This window comes from Plectropomus leopardus, chromosome 23 (assembly GCF_008729295.1).
Source record: "Plectropomus leopardus isolate mb chromosome 23, YSFRI_Pleo_2.0, whole genome shotgun sequence".
NCBI classification, from domain to species: Eukaryota; Metazoa; Chordata; class Actinopteri; order Perciformes; family Serranidae; genus Plectropomus; species Plectropomus leopardus.
This window is the reverse complement of record NC_056485.1, coordinates 19,182,368-19,195,714: the sequence shown is the minus strand read 5'-3', so window position 1 is coordinate 19,195,714 and position 13,347 is coordinate 19,182,368. Positions and strand designations below refer to the sequence as shown.

At 38.2% G+C, this 13,347-nt stretch overlaps 2 protein-coding genes across 2 annotated transcripts; one reads left to right on the top strand and one right to left on the bottom strand.

The window, feature by feature from the left end:
- The first annotated feature begins 2,445 nt into the window (after nt 1–2,445).
- Nucleotides 2,446–5,974, top strand: LOC121962246 (olfactory receptor 1B1-like). Its single transcript, XM_042512474.1, is given in 4 exon segments — nt 2,446–2,855; nt 2,857–3,357; nt 3,359–3,603; nt 5,618–5,974. Coding segments are annotated over 4 exon segments (1,089 nt in total). The 5' UTR covers nt 2,446–2,651; the 3' UTR covers nt 5,757–5,974.
- Nucleotides 5,975–8,781: 2,807 nt separating this feature from the next.
- On the bottom strand, nt 8,782–13,181 carry LOC121962275 (very long-chain specific acyl-CoA dehydrogenase, mitochondrial-like). Its single transcript, XM_042512508.1, has 5 exons — nt 13,083–13,181; nt 12,503–12,575; nt 12,175–12,247; nt 11,926–12,001; nt 8,782–10,967 (listed from the first exon to the last, which is right to left on the bottom strand). Exons 3-5 carry the CDS (start codon nt 12,192–12,194, stop codon nt 10,830–10,832), a joined length of 234 nt encoding a protein of 77 aa, XP_042368442.1. The 5' UTR covers nt 12,195–12,247; nt 12,503–12,575; nt 13,083–13,181; the 3' UTR covers nt 8,782–10,829.
- Between the last annotated feature and the right edge of the window lie 166 nt (nt 13,182–13,347).

Here is a 13,347-nt window from a genome sequence, read left to right as displayed (position 1 = left end):
ATCATACACAATACACAATTTAAAAAAAAAGAAATGACAAAAAAAAAGACAAAAACAGCAAACATTTTTGAAAAAAAAAAACAATTGCAAAACGTTGTTTGTGTATTTATTACCGTAATTATTATTATTATTATTTTGTATATTTATATTATTCATTACTAACAAGAACAAGAGCTAACGCGAAATCAACACAATGGCACACTATAACACATCAGCCCATTTAGTGCAATATATAGAAATATAAGTGCATTTTATTTTGTCCTGTTTTTAATTATTGCAATATGTTTTATTTCTTTGTGTTCAGAGTTGTAAATGTGTTGTTTACATTTTATCAAATAAAATTGAATTTGTGGTCATTTACAGTGTGTGGACACTGAAATAATAATGAGTAAGCAGGAATGTGGACCCTGTGACTGGACCAGTCCAGAACCACTGATGTGAATAATATTTTCTGAATATAATTTAAGCCTAAAATCATTATTGGTGCACTGTTTTTTTTACTTTTTTACCAAACAGCCATAAATAATCCAACTCAGGCAATGAGGCTAAATGAGATCATCATTATATAAACTACAGGTGATGTGGTATGACAGATTGGTTGAATTATACCTTTTTACAGAAATAAATACTGAATATAGATTTAATTCTGCAACATGCATGTACCATTTTTGTTCCTGCACAAACAGGCATTTTGCATACCCTTTCAAAATAAAATGATGAACGTATCAAACATGATAGCAGCATAAAAACGCCTGCAGGTCTGTGGACTCTGGAGAGGCAACAGGCCTGAAACTACAGCGACCCTGTGAGGCTGCGTTAATAATTACATAGATTTTGGACAGATGACAAAAATAAGAGACTTACTGTTGCTCAAATGGAACAAAAATACAGTTTAGACCATTAAATGGGTATACCAAACGGAGAGGTCCCTGCATCAGTGCCTGACTTCTGTTAACTTCCCTGCAAACCCAAAACCCGCACAGGTGATTTTAATTACCTGGTTTGATTGTAGCAGTACGTTTATTTTTTTTACCTCAAAACTTTATGGACAACACAGATAGATTACAATCCAAAACAATTGTAGTGCAAGTGGAATTAGGATTGGGGAAAAATTAAGTATTTGCAAGAGAAGTATTTGTGGAGAGGAGAAAAAGAGAAATTAAAGACAGATAAGGTGAAAATGCAATATTGCAAATCAATTTCAAAGAACAGCATGTAAGAAAAGAACAACAAAACTTTTGAAAAAAAAAAAAAAAAAAAAAAAACACCCAAAGTTGTCAAAAATCATCAGAGGGATCAAAAAGGAAAAACAATCTGCAACAAAAAAGAGGAGAAAAACACCAGAAGATGTTAAGAAAAGCATTTTTAAAGGAAAACAATTTCTGAACGTTAAAAAAAATCCAGAGAAATTTTTAAAGACATGATTTTTTTTAAATCACCAAAAATCTTTAGAGAAAAAAAAACAAAATATGTTGAAGGAAAAAAATCGCAAAAAGTTGTTAAAAATCATTGGTGCAAAAAATGGAGAAAGAAAAATAAAAAATCACCAAAAAAACTTTTTTTGGGGAAAAAAAATCTAATAAATCAGTGATTCCAAAATGGTCCAGCCATGAGGTCCAGAACCAAAGATAAATTACCACAAATTTAATTTTATCTAACAAAATGTAAATTGCGATTGGGCTTAAAACTAAAAACTAAACTAAAATATTAAAATAAACATTTTGCAAAAATTAAGTGCAATTACTTGAAACTTAGTTGATAGAAAACACTGCGACTAAAATAAGTGCAAAGTTGCAGCATGTTAAAGTGCCAAATAATATCAATAACAAGGAAATTAAACCAACTTTAAAGTCTCTTGATTCTCGATCATTTCTACTGAATTATTTAAAAAAAACCCAAACAGAGCTGCTGTTCCTGCTCTCAGCAGAAGGTGGCAGCACATGACCAACAAAGTTTTTATTTATTCATTAATTTACTGCAATTTTTGTTTATTTTCATTTATATTTATTCATTTCACCTTTTTTAATTTGCGTTTTGTTTATTTAATATCCTCTTTGTGCTTTTATTGCTTCTGTTTTTGGTGTATCTTTTTGGGTAGTTTTGTGTGTTTTTCTGGTTATTTTGTGGACGTTTTGTGTCTTTTTATAAGTGTTTGGGTGTCTTTAATGTAATTCTATGTATGGTTGAGAAAATTTTGAGTGATTTTGTTCTTTTTTGGGGGGTCTCTGAAGTAATTTTGTATCTTTTTTGTCATTTTGTTTCACTTTGTAGTCATTTTTGTGTCCTTGTGGTCGTTTCGGTCTTTTGAAGTCGTTTGAATGTCATATATAATATAATAATATAATATATATAATATAATATAATATAATATATAAAAAATAAAAATAAAATAAAATAAAATAATTATTTTTAGCAAAATTAATGTTAAATTCTCGAAAAGGCTGGTATAAAAAAAACTCGATTAGGACTTTATGATGTGTGTGGGTGTGTTCGTGTGTGTGTGTGTGTGTGTGTGTGTGTGTAACAGAGACACAGAGTTGTGAGCGGTGGATGTGAGTCAGTCTTCAGTCAGACGGCAGGCAGAGAGGATCATGCGGCGCGCAGCAGCTCCATCATCTTCATCTTCATCATCTAAGCCCAGCTGAGGAATAATGTCCGTAAACAACAGCTCGGAGTCCGCGCAGGTGTGGGGGGACTACACCTGCGTGCGCTTTTACGTCTCCACCGTGTCCTTCTCGGTGCTCCTCTTCTTCAACCTCATCATCAATTGGACTATAGTGCGCGTTGAGCGTCTCCGGAGCCACGCGCGCTTCGTGCTGGTCTTCCACCTGCTGGTGTCCGCGCTGGTGTACCTGGGGCATGAGCAGCGTCTTCTACTACCAGATCCACCTGGACGCGCGGCCGGCCCGCTCCGCGTGCCTCGCCATGATCACGGTGCTGATCAGCAGCGCGTCCAACATCCTGCTGACGCTCACGGTGATGGCGCTGGACCGGTACTGCGCCGTGTGCCACCCGATGAGCTACAGCTCCACGTGCACGGCGGGGCGCTGGCCCTGGCTGCTGGGCGCGCTCACTTGGATCGTGTCTTTGGTGATACCCATCACCCTGCTGCTGCAGCCGGACTCTGCTGGAGCCGCTTATAACGGGGTGTGTGACCGGGAGCAGCTGATGAAAGGCCAGCTACACAAAGTGCTGTTTTTGGGTTTGTGCACGCTGCTCATCCTGTACAGCTACGTGCGGATTTTGGTGGAGGGGCGGCGGTTAGGGGTGCTCAATCGGCGCAACCGAGCCGGCTGCAGGACCATCGCGCTGCACGGCACCCAACTGGCCGTCTACCTGCTCCCCAATTTTGTGAACTTTCGTGCTAACGGTGCTCGTGAACCGGAGGCTCATCACGCGCGAGATCAAGGAGCTGTCAGCCGTGGTCGTGTTTGCTTTCTTCAGCCTGGCGCAGTGCGTTGCGCCGGTTGTTTACGGTTTGCGCAAAGAGGAACTTCTGGAGCAGTTGAGTCACAGGTTCCCCTGCTGCTCCCGATACTTGAAGAGTGTCCTCGGCTGGACAGTGCACAACAACTGGACACACACCCAACACATAATTACACGGTACGTCCCCATAAATACACGCTTTAGCTTTTGTTTTAATTAAAATCATCAACCAGGGTCGCGTTTTATCACAAAGCTCCCGTTATAAACAGGGGCGGATTATGAGAAAAATGGGACAATGGGCACAAATATGCAAAGGGCCCCCACCACCTGCCGGCAAGACACAGACTTTGTGGTGGTTTTGTATCTTTTTATAGACTTTGGGGTCATTCTTAGGTAATTATGTATCTCTCTCTCAAAAGTAATTTTGTCTTTTTTGGTCGCTTTGTGTCTCTGAGGTCATATTGTGTCTCCTTTTGTGGTTGTTTTGTGTCTTTTTGTAGGTTTCCATGTCTTTTTAAATTAATTGTGTCTTTTTTTGGGGTCAATTTGTGTCATTCTGTTTCTTCTTGTAGTTGTTTTGTGTCTTCTTTTGTGTCTTATTGAGATAATTGTGTATTTGTGTCTTTTTGTTGACATTTGTGTCTCTTTGCTTGTAATTTGTCTCTTTTTTGGTTTGTTTTTTGTCACATTGTTATTTTTGTCTCTCTGTGGTTGTTTTGGGTCTTTTTGTAGTCATTTTGGGGTCTTTGATAATTTTGTATCTCTTCCAGGTAATCTTTTGTCTTCGGGATGATTTGTGTCCCATTGTAATCATTTTGTGACTCTTTGTTGTGTTTTTGTTGTCATTTGGTGTCTTTAGGTAATTTTGTGTCTCTTTGTGGTCACTTTGTGTCTTCTTGTGTTTGTTTAGTGTCTTTTCGAGTGTTGTTTGGGTGTCTCTGAGATAAGTTTGGGTCCCTGAGGTAGTTTTGTCTCTCTCAGGTATTCTTGCACCTTTCAGTAGTTTCATGTCACTTTGGGGCGACCTGTGTTTTTGTTGTCCTTTGGGTATTTTAAGGTCATTTTGTGTCTCTTTGTGGTTAATTTATGTCTCCTAGAGGTTGTTTTGTGACTTTTTGTAGTTGCTCGGGTGTCCTCTGGTGTTTTTTTGGTGGTTTTATGGCTTTTTTTGTGTTGTTTTTGTGTCTTTTGAAGTTATTTTGATGTCTTGACGGAGGTTTGTGTATTTTTTGGTTGTTTTGTGTCACTTTATTTCCAAATTGGTGCATAAAATTCACCAGAATGCAACAACGTAAATGTTTGATGTAATAATATATAATAATTTTTGGCAAAGCACCTCTGACTTCAGCTCTTCTCGTGTCCCCCTCGAATGCTGATACAAAACTTACGCCCTTGCTTGTAAGTAATGAGTTATTCTGTGAGCAACTTTTACTGTGAAAAATTGTTCTTTCTGGTGAGTCACCAGTTGTCACTTTCTATCAAAACCACAGGCCTGCAGGTTTGGAGGGCAAGCCTCCCAAAAATTGGGCTATTTTTTTCTTTGAAATTTTTTGCTATTTTTTAGAGAAAACATGCATGTTTTCTTTAAAAATCACCAAAAATCAGACCATCTACCACAGCCAGATGTTTTTTATACAGGTTTGTAAGAGAAAATTTAAACACTTTTCCAATCCTTTCAGGGTATATTTAGTTTTTTAGAAAACTTTTTATGACTTTTCCGGGGCTTTCATAAAGGTACGAAGCCTGTTTTGTACTTTTCAACACTGCAATGCTCAAAAACATGATGAAATTTTAGTCCAGACCGTTCAGTAGGTCTCCCTTAGGGGTTTTATCCCATAACTTCAGTGTCTTTGTCATTTGATAACCTGAAAGATGTAACATCATTATGTAAAACATTGCAAAGAAGTGCTGCATGCAACAGCAAAAAAAGGTAAAGTCTTTGAAGACGGGTAATTCACAGCGAGAGGACCTGATTAGAAAAAAACTGAAACTCGATTTGAATGGTTCGATATCACTATGACTCCTGGCACCGCTGTGACTCATGATAATGGACATTTGTCACACGATTCGAGGATGAAACTGAAGTCAAATACGTCCCTTGAGAGTTTTGGAAATTTGAGCGCAAACACAAAAGGGCACACCAGCTGACTGAACTGTTATTTTAAGGTCTTTTTACTCTTTTTCCCTGCAGGGAGCGAACGCTGACGGCACAGACCATCATCTCCCTACAGACCCCGCAGGTCCCAGAGGACGAGGAAACGAGGCCGATGCCAGTCAGGAGTTCCTCACATGACTCAGACTCATGTCCCCGCGATATGGACAATGCCTGATGGGAAAAACCAGGTCAATGGCGCCACAGGAACATTTGGATGAGCGGCTCAGCTCAGGACTGAAAGGAGCCGTCATGGATATTAAAAAGGTTTCTTCCTCACCAGAGAACGCTAAGACCTGGCTGTGGATTCACACTGGAAGTGTCCAAAAATGGAAAATGTCAGAGACACTCAACTTACTTTGCTTTGGGGGCCATTTTTGCAAAAAGACAGGACGCCAGGGGCCAGTCGCAGCAGCCCCATACAAGTTTCTAGGATTTTAGGACATTTGGATTTCAGGATGTTTTAGGGTTTAGGACATTTCTAAAATTTTTAGGACATTTCTTGGATTATTTGTACATTTCTAGGATTTTAGGACATTTCTAGGATTTCAAGACGCTTCTACAATCTTAGAACATTCCTCAGATTTTAGGACATTTGTACAATCTTGGGACATTTCTCAGATTTTAGAACTTTCTAGAATTTTAGGACATTTCTAGAATTTTTGGGACATTTCTCGGATTATTTGGACTTTTCTAGGATATTAGGACATTTCTAGGATTTCAAAACACTTCTACGACCTTAGGACATTCCTTAGATTTTAGGATTTTAGAACATTTCTGGGGTTTTGGGACGTTCCTTAGATTTTAGGACATTTCTAAAATTTTAGCATGTTTCTAGGACTTGTGACATTTCTAGGATTTTAGGACGTTTCTTTGATTTTAGGATTTAATAGGAGTTCAGGACATTTCTAGGATTTTATGACATTTTTTATGATTGCTGAATAATTCTAGTATTTTAGGACATTAGGGGCTTAGTTAGGACCTCTGTTGGTGGGGCAGGGGATCCTCTACTGGCACTTTTTTGATAAAAAAGATCTACTTTGATGCTGTTTTATGCACTCTGGCACCTTATGTATACTAAATGTACAAAACATTGTGAACCAGTGTGAATCACTTTGTTTTTATTGTGAATTAGAAAATGGTCGGGGGTTGCTGGCCTTAAGTTCAGTATCACTGAACTAAAGGAATCGCCTTGGACATAAAACGTTTTCTTCCTCACCAGAGAAAGTTCAGACCTGTTTTTCATTGTTTGGCTTCACTGGCCAAAAGTGGACGACAGTATGGTTTCACAAGACGTGTGTAGTTCTCTTATTGTACAATTTCCTGGCTGGTCCAGGGATCTAAGACACAAATCTTCAGGTCACACGTTAACCTCTCGGACCTCTAAGCTGCGAGCAGCCCTGAAATTTGGGTTTAAAATGACCGATGGATATACTATAAACATATTGTCTGGTGAATGTTGTGTCTATATGTTCTTATAATTATGAGTATTAAAAAATGTGAGTTTAATGGCCACTTGATTAATTCAAGCAATCTTGAAATTAGGAGAAGGGACGTGACTCAGTCTTATATCTGTCTGTGGGGACGGATGGACGCCCAGTTCTATTTTGAGCATCAATATAAGCGATCAAACGGTCGATACAGCTGATCAGTCTCATGTCAGATCACATTCGGTCATTTCAACAGAATAAGTGTTGATACTGTACATTTCTGCAAACCACAGGTATGTAACAGTTGTGCAATTCATTTGCAACAGATATGGTAAAACTTTCTGGTTCTTTACTTTTTTTCGATGGTGGGAAAAAAATTCTCCCGTGACACATTCATGTTCTCCCCAAAACTATTTTTCTTATCATCTAATTTTTTTTCATCATTATATTTTTTTCCAACATCTAACTTTTTCTCCACTATGTTATTATTGTCACCGTCTATTTTTTTCCATCATTTTTTTTAGCATCTACATTTTTTCTCTCACCATCTTATATTTTTTCAACGTTCTCACTTTTTTTCCAACTATTTTTTCCATCTCATTTTTTGCTACAAACTCATTTATTAGTCAAGATTTTTTATTTTATTTTGTTATTACTATTTGTTTTAATTTATTTTTTATTTTAACGTACTTAAGATTTAGTAATAAACTAATGTTTGGGCAAATTATTTTATTAATTATTTCTTATTATTTACATCTAGCTATCTCCAAAAAAATGTTTCCTTTTATGGCACTTTAAGCTTAAGTTTTACTCATTTTTGAGCTTAAAATCCCCTAAATTTGAATGGACCTGAAAAATCTTTTCTCACAACAAAGCACGACTTTCGTTTTAATTTTCCTCTGAATGCTGCTTCTCTAAATATTAACCACATCAGAAAGAGAACGATACATTGAGTGAGGAGGGTTTACAGGTAAAGTCAGGCTGACAGTTTGGTCGACCCGTTGCACAGTTGCCCGAGTTCGTTTTTAGTCAGAAGGCGCAACACATGCCGGGGAAATTCACAGCGTTTTAACCGCAGGGTTCGTGAAGTGCTGGCACAGCCCTCATCATCTCTACATCTCGCACCCTCAGCAGCAACACTTGTTAAGTCTTATTTGGGTAAGAAGGGGTTCCTGTTTTTATTTCAAAGCGTGCATAAACTGCAGCGGCTGTTTCGGCAGCGAGCACTTACTGGCATCCCTGTGATACTCTGGAAGAGCCTGAGCTGCAGAAGTGAAAACCAAACTGCAGGTTCTTATGTATACAGCCGAAACAGGAAGTCAGTTTGGCGGGAAGGGGACTAAAAATGCTTTGATGAGATTTTTTAAGTTTTTGCTGAGCTTCAATATTTGTTTTTATTTTTTTAAGTTACATAAACTTGTAGAGGAAGAATTCAGGAAAGCGTCGTGACGTTTGGCCGCTTAAAGACCACATTCAAATGAATTTCCATGATTTTGAAACAAAAGAAAACAACCGCAAATGAATCCTAATCAGTTCTTTTACATGACTATATAATCGCTTTTTTAAATGCATATTATTTAGAAAAAATTAACGAATTTAAAAAAAAGGATGAGAACTTAATATTTAAGTCTAACAGGGACTGTTTTATATAAATAAAAACTAAAAGATAGATAAAAATAATAATGGACCCAAAACTGACCCCTGGGGAACATCACATTTAATAAAATCATTTTTGGAGCTTAAATTCTCAAGACAAAAACTAACTAACTACTATTTGTTTTTTACACTGTGGGACCTTTAATGCTTTGACACGGCAGATTAAACACAACCAAGTGCTTTTATTGTACAAGAAACTATTTCTTAAAAGCGTCAGGTATGCTGTCTCATTATCTATAATTACAGTTAATGACGCCTGCTACCTTTAACTGAGATAATAAACACTTTGGAATTTAACATGACGGCCATTATTTAGTATATAGAGTATTTTTGCACCATTTTCTTTAAAAAAAAAAAAAAGCTCTCTGCGTTTGACTCGAGTCAAAACAGGAACTTCTAACAGCATCTGCGGACCGGTTTCTAAGGCAACAGACATTAATGTTTCCGTGATGAGCACCGAGTGAGCTGAACATGCAGAAAGGCATTCGTATTGTACAGAAACTCTGCACCATTATATACATTTGAACACGATATAGATAATAAATCAAAGAGGAAAAACTGTCATTTGTGTATAAATCAGAATCACTAAAAACAGATTACAGCTTCCTCTATTAACTGGCCTCTTTATCCTAAAGATGCATTCATTTTTCCACCAACAAAAGTAACTTTTAAATGAGATCATTCAATCAGCTACAGTCCTGAAGGCTGAGATCCAAAGTAAACGCTCGTTTTAAGGCTCCACGCACACATTGGGGACATGCAGTCATCAGCTCTTTTAGGCTACGTCGACACCGATACAGATATTTTTGAAAACATCTGTTTAAAAACATATTCTGTCCACACGACCTTCGTTTTACAAAATAACTCCATACAAGAACGCAAAAACGACCCGCTGGCGTTCGCCGTCTTTGCCAGTCTCTTTAGTTTTCAGACTAACGTTACCTTTTTCAAAACGACAACTACAGATCTCACAACATGGAATTCCCTTCAACGTCAGGACGGAAACGCTCACATGAAGACACAAATGATGCTCCGGACATGCGAAAGTTTTCCTTCCTCTCTTCCACAACAGACTTCGACCTGGCCTGATGCAAAACTTTAAAGCAACACTTTAAAGCAACACAATGCAGCTTTTTCACCTAAAAATGAGCTTGTTGTAAAAGCACACTGGGCTGCATTTCTTGTATGAAAGTATACAAATAAATTTCATTTTTATATTATTATTATTACTACACCAGCTTTCAGAAGGGCGTCTGTAACCCTTCCACGGCGCCACGGCCGCCTGCTTTCAGCACTGTGTGTTTTCAGCACTCCTACGTATCTGTATGTATGTTTTTAAATGATCTTTGTACAACACAGAAAGCTAAAAAAGCCAAATTACTACATAATGTTGCTTGAAATCACTGACGCTGACCAGAAAGTGCAGCAGCAGACGCCTCCGTTTGTCTGTGAAGTGGTGCAGCAACTTTAAGAGGAAACGAATCATTGAATCAAGCAGCGCTAACAAAACCAGAAGTCCCCCGTTGTCTATTTTGATGCTCATTAAACAAAGCAACAACAGGCACGTGCAAATTGAGATGATGTCATTGTTTCCCCAAATGCTCTATTTCACGCCTCCACACTGCTAAACAGTAACCAGAGTTTTGAAATGGCTGCACCTCAGAAGGCCTTTTACTGACCTAAAACTCGGTTTGCATGTAAAAGAGACCAAAACGCAGAGAAAAGTATCTGTTTGCAAAACCATCTGTATCTGTGCGGAGAGAGCCTGAGATGCAGGAGGTAGTGGGGCTGAATGATTCGTGGAAATAGTGATTTTTCTGGCCAATATAAATTATTCGAACTTTACATAATTAAAACTCCAGGTCGAATTCTAGAGTCAGAGTTAAATAAATAACATAAAAACGGGCTCACAAAGCCGCCAAAATCAAAAAAAACCAAAGTATGACAGAACGTAGAGTTTGGCATTGTAATTTCAGATTAAAGTCTATGAATCATTTAGCCGCACTACACGAAAGCGTAATTACAAAAAGCAGATACCGATGTGTGATGGAGCACTTATGGCGCTAACTGTCGAGTCTGATGGTGTTTGGCGTACGTGACCCTGAACACGGTTAGAGATGCAGAAGAGTAAAATAAAAAAAAACAGATATGAGGATGTGAGTGTGTTAGAAACCCAGAGGGTGAGGAGCCACCACTCCTCCGTTGTCCACCACGGCCATGGAGATGGCTCGCAGGTTCTTGAAGAGTTTTCTGGACTCGCTGGAGCGCAGAGTCTTGATGTCACTCATGATCCTCTCGTGGGCCTGAGGGGTGACGGGAGATTTATATCAGGGATGATCAACAACTTTTTCCAGCAGATAAATTGGGCATTGAAGCTCTAGATCAGTGATACTCAATTTACAGCCCCTGGGCCAAATCTGGCCCCCAACAGGGTGCCGGGTGGCCCCCCGACCATTTTCTACAAATAAAACTATTCACACCGGGAATTGCTTTTGTACTTTTGGTATACAGACGTGCCTAAATAGAGCTCATTCATCAAAAAAGTGCCAGTGGAGGATCCCTTGCTCCCCCTGACAGAGGTCCTAGCTAGACCCACAATGTCCTCAAATCCTAGAAATGTCCTAAAATCCTAAAAATGTCCTAAAATCCTAGAAATGTCCTAAAATCCTAAAAATGTCCTCAAATCCTAGAAATGTATGGAATATCCTAAAATCAGAGAAATGTCCTAAAATCCCAGGAAGAACCTGAAATGTGCAAAAAATTTGGGAAAATCCTTAAATCTGAGAAACGTCCAAAAATCTGAAAAAATGTCCCAAAATCCTAGGAATGTCCTAAAATCCTTGAAACATGTATGGAGCTGCTGCGACTGGCCCCTGGCCCGCTGTCATTTTCCAATAGTGGCCCCCACACAAAGCAAGTTGAGTATCCCTGCTGTAGAGCATTATTACATTATATTGCTATAAATAAATAAAGCTTTTTAGCCAAAATTTCTGATTTTTTTTTTTAGCTTTATCCATCCCGATACATTAGAAAGTTATTTATCTATCATATTACTTAAAAATGGTATCAATTTTAACACTATATTACACAACATTGATGATAATGTTGAGCAGCAGCAACACTTTTCTAGAGCTGATTCTGTAGCTTTTCACTTTTTGGTTTAAAATCTACGATACAAAACTCAAGTTATCTTAATAATAAGATAAGAGTGTCGTCATGAGACATGATTGAAGGTGTTTCTGGTCTTGACTTGGATCTTACCTCCGCACACCAGGTCTCACACAGCATCTTCTCATGCTGAGCCGAGGCGCTGCCCTGACTCAGAGAGCGAGAGGCTCTGCAGAAAAAAAACAAAAATAACTTTAAGCTGCGGAGTTTGTGGAATAAAAGTAAATCAGAGAGCAGGTGAGTGGGAGGACAGAGAGATCGGATTAAAAGATAAAAAAAGAAAAATCAAAAACAAAGACAGATCCTGACAAAGTTTACTCTCTCGTCTGAATGTTTGCGTACCTGGACAGGACCACCACCATGGCGAAGAGGTCGATCGCAACGTCTGCGACTCTCTTCAGGACGAATTGTTCATCTGTAACAAATTTAATTGAAATTATTTTTATTCAAAGCAATCTCAAAATCTGAGATGCGTACCACCAGTCAAAATACCAAACCTGGACCAGCTGGGGAATTTATTTCTACTTCACACAAACGCGTGCGCACACACACACACACACACACACACACACACACACACACACACACACACACACACACACACACACACACACACACACACACACACACACACACACACACACACACACACACACACACACGGACTCACCAATGATCTTCTTGCCGTGTTTGATCAGCAGCTCCTCGATGACACCTCCGAACTGTTCGATGGCTTTAGTGGTCTAAAAAATTTTTAAAATCATGGAATAAACTAGATTTGTTGTGATTTTTAACTTTCAACCAGCAGATTTTAATCAGGTCATCCCTGATTTCAATTCGACGTTTGTGATTTCCTTTAAAAACATGAAAAAAAGGCACGAGCAACTTTAATTTCTCACAAACTGAAAGAAATTAGCAAAAGATCACAAGAAAATAACCTGAAAATTTCCTTACAAACCTGTAATTATTAAAATTTTATATTTATATTCTTTATATCTTTTTAATTTGAGTTTTTTTTTCAGTTCAATTCCTTGTTTTTTAAAATTTATTTTCCTTTTTTTCAGGTAATTTTCTTGTACGTTTTTGCTAATGTCTTGCAAATTTTGGGGGTCATTTCTTGTTAAATTGCCTATTATCTGCTTTCCGTGTTTTCAAATGAACTCAAGCCAATTTGTTCACGTTACAAAGGGTTAAATAAATGCCAATAATAGAAAACGCATCACATCAAACACAACAACGGTTGAACGCACCAGTTCTCCGCTGTGTGCCAGCTCAGGATGTACACTTCCCTGCAGAGTAAGACCAGTGCTCAAACCCGCCTTCCTGCAAACACGACAGAAAAAAAAGTTGTTGTTGTGATATTAATTGTGGTGGAGGAAGCAAAGATACATGTGGTTTGTTTTTTTAGCCAGTCAGTGTGCTGTGCAGTGTACTTTTGAACATGTTCAAGCTTTAAACCTTAATAAAGTAAAATAAGAAAAAATAGGAAAAAAATTAAAAAAATGAACAAAAAAA

What these genes read in the sequence shown, in the direction of transcription:
- LOC121962275 (XM_042512508.1), bottom strand. Translation starts at nt 12,194, where the DNA reads ATGGTGGTGGTCCTGTCCAG. An exon ending in ATGGTGGTGGTCCTGTCCAG is followed by an intron (nt 12,002 to 12,174) that starts GTACGCAAACAT and finishes TTTTTTCTGCAG; the next exon opens with AGCCTCTCGCTCTCTGAGTC. An exon ending in GTGAGACCTGGTGTGCGGAG is followed by an intron (nt 10,968 to 11,925) that starts GTAAGATCCAAG and finishes GTCACCCCTCAG; the next exon opens with GCCCACGAGAGGATCATGAG.